The sequence below is a fragment of the Rhamphochromis longiceps genome, linkage group LG12, assembly GCF_057381845.1.
Source record: "Rhamphochromis longiceps isolate RC_006_pf linkage group LG12, R_longiceps_female_GT1.1, whole genome shotgun sequence".
NCBI classification, from domain to species: Eukaryota; Metazoa; Chordata; class Actinopteri; order Cichliformes; family Cichlidae; genus Rhamphochromis; species Rhamphochromis longiceps.
The window spans coordinates 41711576-41728258 of record NC_140568.1 but is presented as its reverse complement, the minus strand read 5'-3'; the positions used below and the strand labels follow the sequence as shown (position 1 = coordinate 41728258).

At 40.9% G+C, this 16683-nt stretch overlaps 2 protein-coding genes across 3 annotated transcripts; both read left to right on the top strand.

Annotated features, from left to right (window-relative positions):
- The first annotated feature begins 376 nt into the window (after positions 1-376).
- Positions 377-5689, top strand: LOC146658029 (uncharacterized). 2 transcript variants are annotated; one of them, XM_085427095.1, is made up of 4 exons: positions 377-489; positions 1411-1559; positions 2259-2423; positions 2501-5689. In XM_085427095.1, the coding sequence occupies exons 2-4, from the start codon at positions 1503-1505 to the stop codon at positions 2588-2590; spliced, it is 312 nt and encodes a 103-aa protein (XP_085283221.1). In that variant the 5' UTR covers positions 377-489; positions 1411-1502; the 3' UTR covers positions 2591-5689. The 2 variants fall into 2 exon arrangements, with proteins under 2 accessions (XP_085283221.1, XP_085283220.1); XM_085427094.1 differs by lacking the exon at positions 377-489 and having other exon boundaries at positions 1111-1559.
- Positions 5690-9410: 3721 nt separating this feature from the next.
- slc25a25a (solute carrier family 25 member 25a) lies at positions 9411-15500 on the top strand. The gene is made up of 10 exons (XM_085426424.1): positions 9411-9655; positions 11226-11352; positions 11494-11581; positions 11703-11814; positions 12934-13092; positions 13644-13796; positions 13892-13999; positions 14099-14266; positions 14369-14519; positions 14650-15500. Exons 1-10 carry the CDS (start codon positions 9494-9496, stop codon positions 14835-14837), a joined length of 1416 nt encoding a protein of 471 aa, XP_085282550.1. The 5' UTR covers positions 9411-9493; the 3' UTR covers positions 14838-15500.
- The last annotated feature ends 1183 nt before the right edge of the window (positions 15501-16683 follow it).

Genomic DNA, 16683 nt, shown 5'->3' with positions numbered 1-16683 from the left:
TTTTAATAAAGCATTACTATTTTCTACTCCAAGGCATTACTTTTGAGATTATTATATATTTTTGAAAATATAGCATAATGATAATAATAAACTTTACAAACCACCCAGCAGTATGTAAAGTCAAATTATAAAATACAAGTAAATAACAACTGCAGAACAGAATGTCAGTGTAATGGACACAGACTTCGTTTTGACAAAGCACACTGCTTAGGTAAATGATCTGAGTAGTTGTTCATCACTGATCAATTTGTTAATATGTGTTTCGAGCCAAATACATGACAGGGAGAGAGAGAGAACACGTCATACTATAACCTCCCGGGAGCGGACGGAGGGGGTTAGTCGTTGGGATGCGCATGCGCAGACAGAGTGTGCGAGCGGCGGGCCTTGACCTTCGGGAAAAAAAACTCACGGACGGTGACAGCGAAACGGATAACAGTCTTCAGTACCTGCCGGACTTTGAAGCTGTGGATTCTGGGACTGTTAGAAAAGGTAAAACATTTTCATTAAAACCTTATTACTGTTTTGTTTTTGTTACTCGTCATTGTAGCTTGCTGTTAATGTTGTGCTAACAGTAGCGATTAGCTAGATACGTTAGCCGTTGAGGTCAGCGCAATTTAGTATCCAACTGTTTTCCTAACAAAACCACTGTTATAATTAAGTGAAGCTGCTCCCAGCTAATTTGAACCTTTGGCTTCTAAAATATGTGGTTCAATTGCGTGCTGCGTACATAACCTAATGTCAGCTAGACCGAAATTAAAATTTAATATATTGTTAAAGTCACTAAAATGGCGCCTGAAGCCTGTTATGACGTGAGCTCTGTGTCTGCTCTAGAAACTCTGAAATTCTGTAGATCTGAGCCGTACATTAAATACTCACATGAACCTGTACTTTGAATTCTGTATGAGCTGTATAAAATACAGCTATGCATAAGTGTTTTGAATGAATAATTAGATTAGATAACTCTTTATTGTCTAATCGAATTATATAGAAATGAATAGAAATGTGACATGAGAAGGTGTGTCTTTGACTGTTCCTGCATAACTTAGTTTCGGACTAGTTGACAAGTTATGCTCCAGTCATTTGATGTTTCCAAGGTAGATGTTCTTTTGTAATATAGTTAATTTTTTTGTATATTTCATTTATCCACCATCATACATCATACATACAAGCTAAGAAGAGGTCGTTATACTAACAAGAGGTATCAGCACTGGGCCAAAGTTGAGCACATGGTTAAAGTTTGTAATCCAGCCAGGGTGTAAATATCACTCAGCAGCCAGAGCTGAAGCAGGTAGCATCAACACATAAATCTACTCTACCCGGCTTAAATCACAAGAGCACCTCTGACCAAAAAGCTGTAGATTTTTCTTGTTTGCACAAATTAATCCAGATTCACATTAATTGTGTTCACAGCTCCAACAAAATGAGGAAGAGGAGGGGGAGAAACACAATTAGGTTGAATTACAATTGGATGGAAGGCGAGGACAAGGAGTAGGAAGCTTAGGATGAGGAGGAAGAAAAGCAGCAGGAGCATCTTTAGGGATCCCTATGATGTCATTGAGGTTGGTTTCATTAATATGGTCCTCTCACAAAGAACGATGACTTGTTTTAGTTCACCTACTTCCTGTATTAAATAGTGATGTGCAAAATGTTGTGAAAAACCATGGAGCAGGTACGTATAGTGCATCTGCAGGTAAATGAACATCAAATCTCTAAGACAGACTGAAATCTGTATATTTATCACCCTTATGATAAAACCCATGTCAGCCATTGGTTTATGGACTTTGTATTTTGAAGCCTCAACATTTGCTTTCTTGCTGTTGCTATGTTGGGACCATATTAGGATGAGGGATCAGAATCTGGAGTCATGCACACTATTGTTTCATTTAGTGTGTATCCATAAGATTCGTACAGCAGATCCAAGTTGTGCCTTGAAAACAGGAAAGTCGTCTGCATAGAGGAGAACTGTAATAGCAGGCTTGTAAAAAGTGAGGCTTTGTGCTCTCGTTTTACTTCTGTCACCCTGTTTTGATGCAGATTTCACTTGAAATCAGGCAAGAACTGGACTTATTTTTTTATGTGTTCTTGTGAATTGATTGTGTATCGCATATGTTTGATTTGACTTTCTGCAAGACAACAGTTGTCCGCTGGCTAAAAAAGTTTTCCAAATACCTCCACGTGATCTAGCCTGGATTTAGAAAAGAATAGCAAAAAAAATCTGCACCTCCTGCTTCAGATGCAATTTGTGTTTCTGTGTTCAGAGGCAGCGGCGAGAGTGGAGACCTCGGCTCATCCAGCTGGAGAGCCTGACCAGGAGGAGTCGAACATTAACTGAGCTCTTCCAGGGCACCCTGCAGACTCGGCTGTTGGCATCGGCGAGGGATGACGTGAACGCCAAACTGGAGTCCATCACAGGTCAACTGCAGGTATGCGAGTCAGACCTTCTGAGGAGGGTTTCACTTTTCTCTTCTTTATAATTGACTCTTTTCTCTATCTCTTTCAGCTCCTTGTCTCAGAGTGGGAGGGATTTGAAGCACAAAGGGAGGAACTTGTCATTTGGTTGGCTGATATGGATGTGAGGTTGACCAGCTGACAGGAAACACCAGTGAAAAACTGAAACAACTGCAGGTGTGGGCTTGTTTTGATATGACATATACAGGGAGTGCAGAATTATTAGGCAAGTTGTATTTTTGAGGAATAATTTTATTATTGAACAACAACCATGTTCTCAATGAACCCAAAAAAACTCATTAATATCAAAGCTGAATGTTTTTGGAAGTAGTTTTTAGTTTGATTTTAGTTTTAGCTATTTTAGGGGGATATCTGTGTGTGCAGGTGACTATTACTGTGCATAATTATTAGGCAACTTAACAAAAAACAAATATACACCCATTTCAATTATTTATTTTTACCAGTGAAACCAATATAACATCTCCACATTCACAAATATACGTTTCTGACATTCAAAAACAAAACAAAAACAAATCAGCGACCAATATAGCCACCTTTCTTTGCAAGGACACTCAAAAGCCTGCCATCCATGGATTCTGTCAGTGTTTTGATCTGTTCACCATCAACATTGCGTGCAGCAGCAACCACAGCCTCCCAGACACTGTTCAGAGAGGTGTACTGTTTTCCCTCCTTGTAAATCTCACATTTGATGATGGACCACAGGTTCTCAATGGGGTTCAGATCAGGTGAACAAGGTGGCCATGTCATTAGTTTTTCTTCTTTTATACCCTTTCTTGCCAGCCACGCTGTGGAGTACTTGGACGCGTGTGATGGAGCATTGTCCTGCATGAAAATCATGTTTTTCTTGAAGGATGCAGACTTCTTCCTGTACCACTGCTTGAAGAAGGTGTCTTCCAGAAACTGGCAGTAGGACTGGGAGTTGAGCTTGACTCCATCCTCAACCCGAAAAGGCCCCACAAGCTCATCTTTGATGATACCAGCCCAAACCAGTACTCCACCTCGCTGGCGTCTGAGTCGGACTGGAGCTCTCTGCCCTTTACCAATCCAGCCACGGGCCCATCCATCTGGCCCATCAAGACTCACTCTCATTTCATCAGTCCATAAAACCTTAGAAAAATCAGTCTTGAGATATTTCTTGGCCCAGTCTTGACGTTTCAGCTTGTGTGTCTTGTTCAGTGGTGGTTGTCTTTCAGCCTTTCTTACCTTGGCCATGTCTCTGAGTATTGCACACCTTGTGCTTTTGGGCATTCCAGTGATGTTGCAGCTCTGAAATATGGCCAAACTGGTGGCAAGTGGCATCTTGGCAGCTGCACGCTTGACTTTTCTCAGTTCATGGGCAGTTATTTTGCGCCTTGGTTTTTCCACACGCTTCTTGCGACCCTGTTGACTATTTTGAATGAAACGCTTGATTGTTCGATGATCACGCTTCAGAAGCTTTGCAATTTTGAGACTGCTGCATCCCTCTGCAAGATATCTCACTATTTTTGACTTTTCTGTGCCTGTCAAGTCCTTCTTTTGACCCATTTTGCCAAAGGAAAGGACGTTGCCTAATAATTATGCACACCTGATATAGGGTGTTGATGTCATTAGACCACACCCCTTCTCATTACAGAGATGCACATCACCTAATATGCTTAATTGGTAGTAGGCTTTCGAGCCTATTAGGGCTGCCACAAACGATTATTTTGATAGTCGACTAATCACCGATTATTTTTGCGATTAGTCGACTAATCAGATCATCATCCATTGGACGTACAGCGTACAGCTTATTGCACCAGCAGCATCTGGTCTTATATAACTATCATTAGCTTACAGCTTGAAGTGTTTGTGCTAACTAAAAATAAAGACAAGATGGTAGTTTATTAATTTTTAATGAAATTTGCAGATTGTTTCGGTGAAGTTTAATAAACTCCTTGCTTTCTAAAATATAACAGGACACCGGAGTATATTCTCCAGCGTCTCACACTTCTGATAATCAGCTGTCTGCTTGACAGTTTTAGCTGTGCAAAAACTATAACTTTAATCTCAGCCAAACAGATTTACTCAGGAACAAATAAAATACTAAAGAAAGCCAAACAATAACATTTTTAAGTTATCTAAGTGACTCATATATATGTTTAACCTGACTAGCGAAAGACGGCGGTGGGTTTGAAAACGATTTGCCGGGAGTCCGGTGTTCTCACGGCTCTAGTTAGCCTTGCCCCCGCCTAGCTAACGAGCTAGTGGGTAACAGACGTCTCCGAAAACGTCGGAGCGCTTTTGAAAATATGTGGTGTCTTGATAAACTGAGCAGATATTTGAGGTTTACACAGCTACATTCTCGCCTGAAAATATGTTAAACGTTTATTTTGTGACCCAGAAAGAATAATAAGAGTAAAGTTAAAACTAACTAGCTGCCGCCATTGTTGACAACTATGCTGGGCTGCGCTATGAATTCTGGGACACAGCTTCTTCTTCTTCGGGGTTTAACGGCAGCTGGCATCCTTTGTACATGCAGTGCTGCCATCTTCTGTTTCAGTCCGTTATTACACTCTTAAATCCTACTACTCATTCCTGCGTCCTTTGTGATCTTACAAAGCTTCAAACGATGCGTCGACTATTAAATTAGTCGTCGACGATTTTAATAGTCGACATAATCGTGACTAGTCGACTAATCGTGGCAGCCCTAGAGCCTATACAGCTTGGAGTAAGACAACATGCATGAAGAGGATGATGTGGACAAAATACTCATTTGCCTAATAATTCTGCACTCCCTGTATTTGATATGAAACATACGTCAGAGACATTATCCTAAACTGGACTAACAAAAGACCATGAGTACAACATGAAACGTACATTACATAGCGTAATGCTAAAGTTCATTGATCATTTTAATCATAAACTTGTTGTTGAAATATTTTTACTGAACATGCAAACATCTGCTGATGAAAATGTGTTGATTTATTGGTCTGTTATGAAGCTATTGCTATTTCTAATGTGTTTTATCACTTTCTGATGTTTTATTAATTAAACAATAAATGTATTGTTGTGTTATCTGTAGCTATAGTATTTATATATATTTATTTATAGTATAGCAAATATATTTAATTATTACTGTTTAAAACACTAATATGTGACATGTATTAGTAGTGATGTTGTGCTGAGGGTTAAAATGCCTTTTTGTCTTTTGGTAACTACAAAATGACAATAAACCATTAATATATGTCTATGCTGTGCTCGTATTTATTTTTACCCTACTCAAATTCAATTTATGATGCATTTTATTTTGAAAGATTTAAAATGGTTTTTTAAAGAACCACTCAAAAAAGGTTCTTTAAAATGGTTCTTTTAAAGAACCATTTGAAGGACCTTTTTAAAAATGGTTCTTTAAAGAACCATTTTTAAAAAGGTTCATTGAAAAACCATTAAAGGTGCCCCAAAGAACCATTTCTTGATGGTTCTTTGGGGCACCTTTAAAGGTTCTTCAATGAACCACTGAAAGAAATGGTTCTTCAAAGAACCATTGTTTGAAAGGTTCTTTGTGGCACCAAAAAAGGTTCTTCTATGGCATCAGTCTAAAGAACCACTTTTGGTTCCAGTTGGCACCTTTATTTTTCTGAGTGTAGAAGCAAAGACTGGGACTGTTTAACGTCTTATCCTTAATTTAGTCGTGTTGCCATCAATACAAACTTTGATTTCTGTCTCATAATGTAAATACTGTGTAGAAGTACTTTAGCCTTCTAAAGGAAAATTTAGGCCATTCGTATTGTGATGTTTTTCTGAGTTTCATATAAAATTATTTATATGAACAACTATTGTTGTACAAAATGCTTTTAACTTAAAATTAACCTTGCTTCTTTTCTTTGGTACACTCATTAGGTTAAGAGACTCAACCTCTGAGTGCTGCACACATTTAAAGTAAACAACTATACGTAACTTGGCAGTCTTCATATGCTCTATAAAATACACTGTCTCAGATAGAAGGATGCTGATTTTTAAGCTGGGAGTTTAATTTCAGTATGTTGTATAGCAACAGCAGGACACTATACAGCATTGTAGAAAAAGTCCCAATAATCAGACAATGCCCTGTTAGCAAGCACTTGAAGACAGTGGGAACCCCAACGGAACCAGACTTTTGCGGACAAATACCCCCACGCCCCCACCCCCAGTTAGTGCGGACAAACAAATACAACTGGCCAAAGACACAAGAAAATACTATGTACACTATTTATAGCAACATATTTGCCTGCAGAGTCATTCCAAATCCCAGCCAGAAGTATTATAAGAGAAAGACTTTAGTAAACACTCACGTAGGCAGAGGTCAAACTTAACCCGGCTTACAGTTTTTACCGAATGCCTAAACACTAACTGTGATTCCTGTAGCACAATCTCTAAAACTATTCAGACTTATAGCAAAACCACTCACTGAGTGTGCAAAACTAAAAGCACAAAAACTGCTTTGCACTCAGTTTGCAATTTTGTAACACACACTTTGCAAGACTGTAGGCACAATTCACTGCACAACACTCAATTTCCAAATTTCCAACACACTCCTAGCAAAAGTATACACATGTATGGCTATCATTAACACTAATTTGCCAACTGTCTGGCACACTTTCACATGTGAAAACTTTCTTAGATAATTCGTTCACTTTGCAATCAGCCTAAGCACTATAATACAGGTAAGCTGTGTGTGCGGAGTACAATGGTGGGAGCAGAAAGAGTGAGAAGTAGAGGAGGCCGAGGAAGAGGACGTGGAGGTGAAGAAGTAGGATGAAGAGGACGACAAGGACAAGGAGGAGCAAGAGGAAGACGAGGAGGGGGCAGAGGAAGCATGTTCACTGCAGACCACGTAACCCATATAGTCATTATGGCGATTGCAAATAATCCTATACTTGGAAATAAACACTTGTGTTTGTTTTGATGTGTTTGACCAAACACCAGTACTTGAAGTTTGGATCCCTCTATGCTTATGGATCTATGACAGAAGTATGAGCTCAAACTGACATAGCCTACCTTGTGCACAGGGAAGGCAAACGCCAGATGTGTTTTGTATTCATACCATCGGTGTGCAGTTGGCGCATTGTGTGCTTAGTAGATGATGGCTTGTGTGTACTGTTTGATACGGAAACACCATTTTTACGAAGGTGTGAAGAGTTAATCTAGCTGTGTTTGCTTTTGCAAGAGAACTACAATGTTTTGATGATTGGGTGACAGGTTTTCTTATTTGTGTGAAGAGTTTTGCAAAATTAGCCAATAGTTACAAAAAATGTGCTTAAGCAATCAGAAAAAACTGTAAAATACAGTGGAAAGCTGTCTCCATCAAAACTGAGACCTTTCCACTGCCTGACAGTTTAGACACATGCAGAGGAGTGTGTCAGTGTGTGTGTGTGTGTGTGTGTGTGTGTGTGTGTGTGTTTGTTGAAATTCAGAATCAGCTGACTGCCTCATCCTCAAGGGCTCAGCAGGTCACTCTTGGCTTTACTTCAGCTCCTTTTTTGGCTTTTGGCGCTCGTCCTTGTTGTGATTCATTTTGTCCAGCCTTCATGGGCCAGCAGCTTGCCTGCCTCAGAGGACAACCCCCCCCCCCCCCCCCCCCCCCAAAAGAAAACCCAACCACAAGCCAAACAAAGTGATGCAATACTTTTTGCAGGGAACATCATGTGAGGGGATGAGTTGCAGACACAGGGTTTCAATAGTGGAGAGATACTCAGACTCTCCAGTAAAGTAAAAGTACCAATAAAGTTTAGTTAATATGCAGCAATCTCTAAAAAGCTTTCTACCTTTGGAGTTGCTGGAGATACAGCCAATTTACTTTGTGTATGGAGTTTAATCCATTTGTTTGCAGCCTATAGAAGTCAGGCCTCCTGCAAAGGGTATATAAGATAAGTCTGGGGGGTCATGAGACCATTGTTTGTGAATGAAAGAAGCAAAACAAAGCTGTGGCCTCCTCAGTGGAGCTGTAAACAGGTAATCAGCATCTGTGATAAGGAGCAAAAACAAGTGTTTTTGTCCTGTCATGGTTTTTTCGTGGGGGCTGGAAACCCCTGACAAACATTTTAATTGAGCTACATAAAATCTCAGTGCTAAAAACATAGCTAAAACTGTAATATATATGCAATGCAGTACAGTAAAAAAGTTTCCCCATTGTTGTAGTTATGTTTATGTATTGTAGCACAGAATGGAAATACTCAGGTCACATAGTTAATGGACCACTTACACAAGAAATATGTCAAATACAATAGAAGAAAATGTGGCAAAAACTACCATACTGTGCATGTGATTGAAACAAAATGTAAATTTGAATACTCTTGACAATACATATCTAATCTATTCAGCGTACAATAAAATGTAATAAATATTCTCCTTAAAATTATTAAACTACCTACCTTGAATTCTTCTTTATCATTCATTCTTCATATTTTTTTTAAAATAATTTTTAAAATATTCTGTACAAATAAAGAGATACTTTTCTTCTTATTATAATAATTTAATATTCTACTTGTGGATTTTCTGTTGTTATTATATTTTCAATCAATAAAGATTTATTTATGTTTTTGTTAATTATTATATTGAATTAAAATCTATTAAGTGGTCATATAATAATTAGTTGCTTCAAATTTTATTTTATTTTATGTAGACGTTCTGCGGAGCTTCTTGCACATAGGCCGTAATGTAAACCCCGTGGCCGCCAGTTTCCAATGGAAGGAAAAACAGGATTGGTTAATATTTCAAATTGCAGACTAAACCGGCCACAGGATTGGTCAATTTCCTTCGCTCACTCGCACACAAAAAAAAGAAAGGAAAAGGCGGGACCGAGTCCAGCCCATCAATGGGCGGCCTCAGTTATTCGTCCGTAGTAAAAATGACGTTTTGTCTTCATTGACGAGGGACGGACCAATTACGTAGCTATTCTGGAAGAGGCGTGGACTTCTGACATTCTTTAGTAGCCGGTCCTTCCTTACCGGCATTCAGTATTGTCCCGGACAGGGCAGATGCAACTTTGTGATATTTATTTATTTATTGAAGTTTTAATTTACCAAAGATGCTCGGCCTGTGCCTTTACGTCCCCGTGTCTAACTCGGACCCGATTGAAGTGGAATATTTCGAGTCTAACGGACTTCCATCTGAGTTGAAGTCTCTTTTTAACAAACTCAGCGTGTTCCTGCCGTCCCAAGAGTTTTCAGCCTACCAACGATGGCGAAAGGTAGGAAATAAGTTAACTAACACAGTCAGAATAACCTAGTTCGTAACATTGATTAGTCTGAGCGCCACAAATCCGTTCACTCCGGCGACCGGAAAGATTAGCGCGCAGTAGTAAAAGCCTACGACTAGGCCGCAAAAAAGACCGGTTTCGAGAAAATTCACGAGAAGATTCCGGGCATTTTTGCTGCAACTTTAACGTAACATCTGTATTTAACCTAAATGACATTGAAAAGTAATCAATATTTGTTGATTTAAGCCTGTTACTGCAAACTTTAAAACTTAACCGAGCCGGTTCGGGCTGAAAAAGACTGCCATTCAGCTTACATGGGGAAAATCCACCCTAAAAAGGAATTCCGGCCATGCGCTTACACTGAAAGAGGGCAGCTAGAAGCCGGTATCATTCGCTATATGTAACTGAGAAAAAGTAAATCGTGTGCATAAGTACAAAAGTTGTTTAATTAGCTGTTCCCGTTTCTAGGTCATGCGTTTCTCCCTGATGTCCTTGAGGTCTTTTACTACTCTGAAACTGATGGTTTTGGGGCAGGCAGATCCCATATAGCTATGACTCGTGGTGCATCTGTAATCCTAGGAATGCTGACCCACCACTGACTTTTCATGTTTTAATTTCACGATTTCATGACAATGTGATTGTTTTAAATGCATCTGTCAACACAAATTAAATTATTGGGAAGAAAAGGTTTAGAAACCACTCTAAAAAAAAATCTGTCATTATTTCAAGTTTTAAAAGGTGCCCAGTGCCTTATCCAGTACATTTTATCTATGGGCCTTTTTGGGGGGTCAAGAGGCTGGGGCTCATTAGGATTTGCTCATAATTGTGTTTTTAAACGTGTTTTAAGGTTATGCAAAGACTTAAAGTCTGCAGCAGTTTGTCTTTGGCATCTCAGGCTTCATGAACTGGCACAAAATGGCCCTTTTAGCTGTGCTTTAAGTCACACTGATGCACTCCTGCAGGGAGTAGGGTGCAAGCTGCAAATATCTGCAGATGGGGTATCGGGTTCAGTCATATGCCTACAGGCGGTCTGGGCAGCAGGTCAGGCGGTATCAGTCAATGATAGCAGTATATCCCGGTCTTATTTTAGCCCTGCAGGTTTCAACCTAGACATGGATTAAAGCAGTTGGCTGGGTCAGCCTGCAGTTGAGGGTGAAGATGGACAAGGGTGTTATTACCTAATACCCTAATAGGCCCAGGAGAAATAGATGTCATTCAAGAAAGCCAAGAGGCTTGTGGCCTGGCAAATGGTCATAGCTGCCCTTTGGGTAATAAAAATCAAGCTGAGGGGACACCTTTAATGCGCCAGTGGGTCTCCAGGGCTGGTTTATGGTCACTTGTCTAATCATTTGGGAGGCATCAGTTACAAGGTACATTTCAAACTTGCTGTACTTGTTTCATAAGACATTGTTAAACTCTCAGGGGAGATGACTACTGCATACCATTGCTAAATGTCACCTTCTACTCCTCCATGAAGCTGACTCACTGGATTGGCATCAGTAAATCAGATTATTCAAATTCTGCCGTCTTGTCTGACTCTGGTTTTATTTCTTCTTCACAGAAAACATTAAAAAGGGAAGAAAACAACTCGGACGGACAGCTGGACTTTGAGGAGTTTGTTCACTATCTACAAGACTACGAGAAAGACCTGAAGCTTGTGGTGAAGAGTCTCGACAGGAAGAATGCAGGTATGTGGCAGGAGATAGAGTCATGCTCTTTGTTTCACACGAAACTCCTCGAGTGGTTTCGAATTTCACTTTGTGTCATTTCCGCAGCTTTAAGTGTGAAGGACGCATTTTCTCACAACGTGTCTTTGCTTCCTTTTAAAGGCCGCGTTGACCCTAAAGAGTTCATGCAGTCGCTCCGTGACCTTGGTGTGCATATTTCTCTGCAACATGCGGAGAAAGTCCTTAAGAGGTAAAAAAAAAAATATATGTATATATCTTTTTAATCTTTGGGATTTTAGATTTTGATTTATTTATTTATTTATTTTAAGGAAACAATGTCTCATCATTTTATACATTTATTTATTTTAAAGCATGGATAAGAACGGCATGATAACAATCGGCAGTAAAGACTGGAGCAAGTATGCCATGGTGGAGAAGACGGAGAACATTCCTGAGATCATCCTTTACTGGAAACACTCCACGGTTAGTACTTCACACTGAAACCAAAAGTTTTGCCCAAAAAAGGGAACAAATCTGCTGCTTTGACCTTCAGAGCCTAAAACTAGAGACAAATCATTAATGTGCCAAAATTAACTTTATGAAAGAGAAGTAGAAAATTCTGCTCTTGCATAACCTTTCACATGTCCTACTTTTAGCTATTCTTGGTTGATAACTTTATCATCATATGCGATAACAATAACATAGCAAAGGCAAAAGTTCTTACACCCTCCTGTTGAGTGGGTCAATTAAAGAGCAAATTCCCAGAAAGGCCATGAGCACAAACCATGCGTCAGCAATTAAGCTCTTAGGCCATGAAAGGAATTGGGCTCTTTCCTGCAGGATTATGTTGGAAGGATTTGTCTCGGTGCTGTTATGTAAAGGAGAGCAGCAGCAGCGGTCAGAGCAGGTGCAGACTGGAGATGTAATATAGCACAGCTCCCGGAGGAACACATTCTGATCTCAGGGGCAGAACAAGTTATTTTAGAGCTAATGAGACTAGCAGACTCGCCTGGCGGCACAAGCCGGCCTCAGGCTGAGCAGAGATGTAAAGTGCTGGATCATTTCAGACTGCAGAAAGTCAGGTCAGATGTCAACCTGCACAGTTTTATCTCCATAAGAGTCCCAGAGAGAGAATAAGAAGGCAAAATGCTTGAGGTTTGTTTTGTTTTTTCTTTTAAAGGGGGGAAAGCTAGAGGTTTTAAACAGATCCCTGACCTATATTCTCAACATGTCTTCCTTTGAAAACAATCCCCGTGTTCTGACATTTGCTGTGCTGGTGGGGGGATGCTTACACATTTAACCTGCAGTCACACATGAGCTCACCATCATGTGGCCCACATGAGAGAAATGTTCAGATGTTAACACAAAGGATTTTTACCACATGTTGGTTAAGAATAGAAGCTTGACACAAAATGGGTCCTGTTCCAAAATGTTCAAGAGTGGTCCATGTGAAACTAACCTCCACTCTGTCCTTTGTAATCTCTTCATGTATGTTTCCATAATGAGAGTAATTTCTGTTAGTTGCCGAGACAAAATGACTAAAACCTCTACTAGGGGTTTTTTGCTCTCTATATCTGACCATTCCTGTCATCTTCTGATCAGATATTCGATGTTGGAGAGAATCTCATGGTCCCCGATGACTTCACCATTGAGGAGAAGCAGACTGGGATGTGGTGGAGACATCTGGTCGCAGGTGGAGGAGCAGGAGCAGTTTCGAGGACCTGCACTGCCCCCCTGGATCGACTCAAAGTCACGATGCAGGTAAGATCGACTTGGACCTCTTAATACACTTGAAGCAGCTGTTGATCAAGTGCAGGCACATGATGGGCCTGTGAAGAGGAAGTTGTGGAAATTTCTCCGCTTGTGGGTCTTATGACTAAAGCTGTCGGGCATTTAAAGTGTCCGCTGATGCATGACATGTTAAACGTTACTGAGATTTTAGCTCTGAGTATTTGTGGCCATTATGGTTTGAAATTGCTCAAGCGCCCGTCACCTAACGCTCACAAGCAAGTTAACGTTTAACAGTGTGTAACGGCAAGGGGCCAGAGTCCAGGCAATGACCAATGACTGCTCTCAAACCGCTGTCACACCCTTGGCTTCATAGTACTCGCTGTCATCCAAGCTCAAACTACCCATACTAAATGTGTCATCATCCCCATGGTGTGCGTCAGGAGACTTTGTCCTATTGATTAGATATTCACCCAGTTGGCTTAGATTTGGTTAAAAACATGATGACCCACATGGCACCATGCCCAAGTCATCCCATAATTAGTGTAGTAGTTTAATCAAATACAATATTCTTCCTCCCCCAGGTTTACGGATCCCGAACCAACAACATGTGCATCATGAGCGGACTCATGCAGATGATCAAAGAAGGTGGTACGAGGTCCTTGTGGCGAGGAAATGGTGTGAATATCCTCAAAATTGCCCCCGAGTCGGCCCTCAAGTTCATGGCTTACGAGCAGGTATGATGGATTTATCAAGGGATGGGTTTAATGGACGAGGCACAGTGTTCTTGATGTCATTTGCTAATCTGTTCTTTCTCAACTTGCTTCTCCAGATTAAGCGTTTAATCGGCAGTGATAAGAAAGCTCTGAGCATCCTGGAGCGGTTTGTTGCAGGATCTTTGGCAGGAGTGATTGCCCAGAGCACAATCTACCCCATGGAGGTGATTATCTCTTTAATTAGATCTATCCTGTAGCGTTGTGATGCCTCTGTCGCGACTGTACAGTCAAAGCTGACGTTATCTGTACTGAATCTGTTCCAGGTGCTTAAAACCCGTCTCGCTCTGAGGAAGACCGGCCAGTATGCTGGCATCACTGACTGCGCCAAGCAGATCTTCAGAAGAGAAGGCCTCGGCGCGTTTTACAAAGGATACGTCCCCAACATGCTGGGCATCGTGCCCTATGCGGGCATTGACCTCGCAGTGTACGAGGTGAGCAGTCACAAGCATACATTGTTTGGAAATCCCCAGAACTCCTACAAAATAAAATTCAAACTGAGACTGTAGATTGACCTTTTTGTTTTCTCTCCATAGACACTAAAAAACACCTACCTCCAGCAGTACGGCACCAACAGCACAGAACCCGGTGTGTTCGTCCTGCTGGCCTGCGGCACAGTGTCCAGTACCTGCGGTCAGCTCGCCAGTTACCCCCTGGCTCTGGTCCGAACCCGCATGCAAGCACAAGGTGAGGCCTCAATACTGACCTGTTACTCCATCAGTAGCAGACGGTTTTATACATTTAGTAACTTAAAAATAACTGGATAGTAACTGTATTTGAACACAAGTCTAAGCTTGTCCATTTTTAACCCTTTCAGCTGCAGTAGATGGCGGCCAACAGCAGGTGACCATGTCCAGCCTCTTCAGGCAGATCCTGCAGAACGAGGGGCCCACTGGGCTTTACAGAGGCCTGGCCCCCAACTTCCTTAAAGTCATCCCTGCCGTCAGCATCAGCTATGTTGTGTACGAGCACCTGAAGACACAGCTGGGAGTGACCTCAAGATAAGGCTCCCTAGTCCCCCACCCCTCACCCTCCCAAGGCTCATGCTAGGAATCCCCCCGGGGGCTTTCAGGCCCCTCCAGAGGTTCGCGGAGCCATTTCATTCTGTGAATGTCAGCTGATGAAAGACTAGAAAGGACACGACGAGGTGGAGGTTATGGACTCTGTGAGCTCAGGATGTCGTGACTGCTGCTATTACCTTTAAAGAGAAGCTGAACGGTGACTGTATGAGAAGCAAGGACCAAATATTTTTGCTCTTTTGAGTGAATCTTGGTGGATAAAGCATTAAAATGCACGGAGTGAAATGATTGTCCCAGACGGGAAGATTTTTGCACACAGTTTGAATTTCTCTCCACCCCTGAATGAATGACTGAGTGACTGACTGACCGGAGTATTTATTACCACCCGTCCTGTATTTATTGTTTTATTTAGAAAGGGAAGTAAATCTTGAGCCAAAATGTGCAACTACATAAATCAGCCTTAATGTTGATAACTACGTGTAGTTGTCTGAAATGGTGAAAACGGGGCGGGAAAAGAAACTTTGCTGATGCAATGAGATCGTTGATGTGTTTAGTCGCCCTAATTCTTGTTTAATTGAATGTTACTTAATGTTCACCTCAGGTTAAAGGGCTGCTTTTTTTTTTTTTTTTCTGCTTTTTTTTCTTTCTTCATTTTAAAGAAGAGCATGTGTATTTAGAAAGTGAAAAGACAGACGGCATAATGCACTTTAATTAAAGCTAGTAAGCCTCTAAATGATGTTGTCAATGCTGACTTAGTGTTTTAATGGACCATTTTCGATGCAAATAAATGGAAATTATAAATCTGTCTCATTTCTCTTTTTTTCTTTTCCCCTGAAATTCACACACTGAAGCTCAAAAAGGCTGAGGGGTACACTTCAGCTCCAAACGGCAAACTCCTCCAGACTGAGAAGTTTGGTAGTCTTACATATTTGTGGTGTTTGGAGGGTTTTCCTAATGCAGATCGTGCATGTGATGAAAACAGAAGTGGAACCTCAGCAGACAGGCTTCTTATTTTTAAACTGCACATGCCTGGGTGGTGCATCTGTAATATCCAAAAGTGGATCTTTTCATTGCTTCCAAAACAAGAATTGAGTGATTACGTGGTATATAAATGCACACAATGGCTACGATCAGCAACATTTACAGAGTGAAGTGACCCTGAAGTGTCTGGCAGATGTGATAACTGCATGGTTCCAGACAACTAGTCCAAAATATTACCTCCTACCTCCCTTTTCCCAATCACTTTTCCTTGAACTCATTTGTCAGTTTTTCTTGGGAAGGTTTGTGAAAGTATCTGGAATCACAAGCTTTCCTTTCACAAACAGTTCAGTTATATAGGAAACATTGAAGCTCTTTTTCTTTTTAGAGATTTTAACTAGCTCTGATTGTGGCTACAGATTCTTCAGGGTCACTTCACACCTGGGAACCTTCCTGGAGGATTTGATGTTATGAGATTATTTCAGAAAAACTTCATGTTTTGAAGAAGAGCTTTGTAATTCCTTTCTTTTATTCCTTTTATTTTCAGTGTCCAGGGTGCGAGGGGTCCTTGCTGATGATACTGGCTTTCTGTTGAAGTCTGCCAGTATAAATGTCTCTGAGGGGGATTAGTGAAGTGTCAGTTGCCCACTCTGCCGCCCTCACTGCCCACTACAGTTTTCTCTTGTCCTCCACAGTACAGCAGTAGGTCAGAAGGCTCTCGATGGTGGAGCGGTATAAGTTAATTAGCAGTTTTTGTGGTAACTGGGCCTGTCGCAATTTCCTCAGAAAGTATAATGTAATTATGTGCAGTGTTGTGCAAAAGTCTTGAGCCACTTCTAATTTCTTTATATTTT

Coding starts and splice junctions, on each gene's coding strand:
- LOC146658029 (XM_085427095.1), top strand. CDS start 1,503: ATGAGGAGGAAGAAAAGCAGCAGGAGCATCTTTAGGGATCCCTATGAT. Junction 1,560..2,258: donor ATCCCTATGATGTCATTGAG/GTTGGTTTCATT, acceptor TTCTGTGTTCAG/AGGCAGCGGCGAGAGTGGAG. Junction 2,424..2,500: donor CCATCACAGGTCAACTGCAG/GTATGCGAGTCA, acceptor TATCTCTTTCAG/CTCCTTGTCTCAGAGTGGGA.
- slc25a25a (XM_085426424.1), top strand. CDS start 9,494: ATGCTCGGCCTGTGCCTTTACGTCCCCGTGTCTAACTCGGACCCGATT. Junction 11,582..11,702: donor GCGGAGAAAGTCCTTAAGAG/GTAAAAAAAAAA, acceptor TTTATTTTAAAG/CATGGATAAGAACGGCATGA. Junction 14,520..14,649: donor AACCCGCATGCAAGCACAAG/GTGAGGCCTCAA, acceptor TAACCCTTTCAG/CTGCAGTAGATGGCGGCCAA.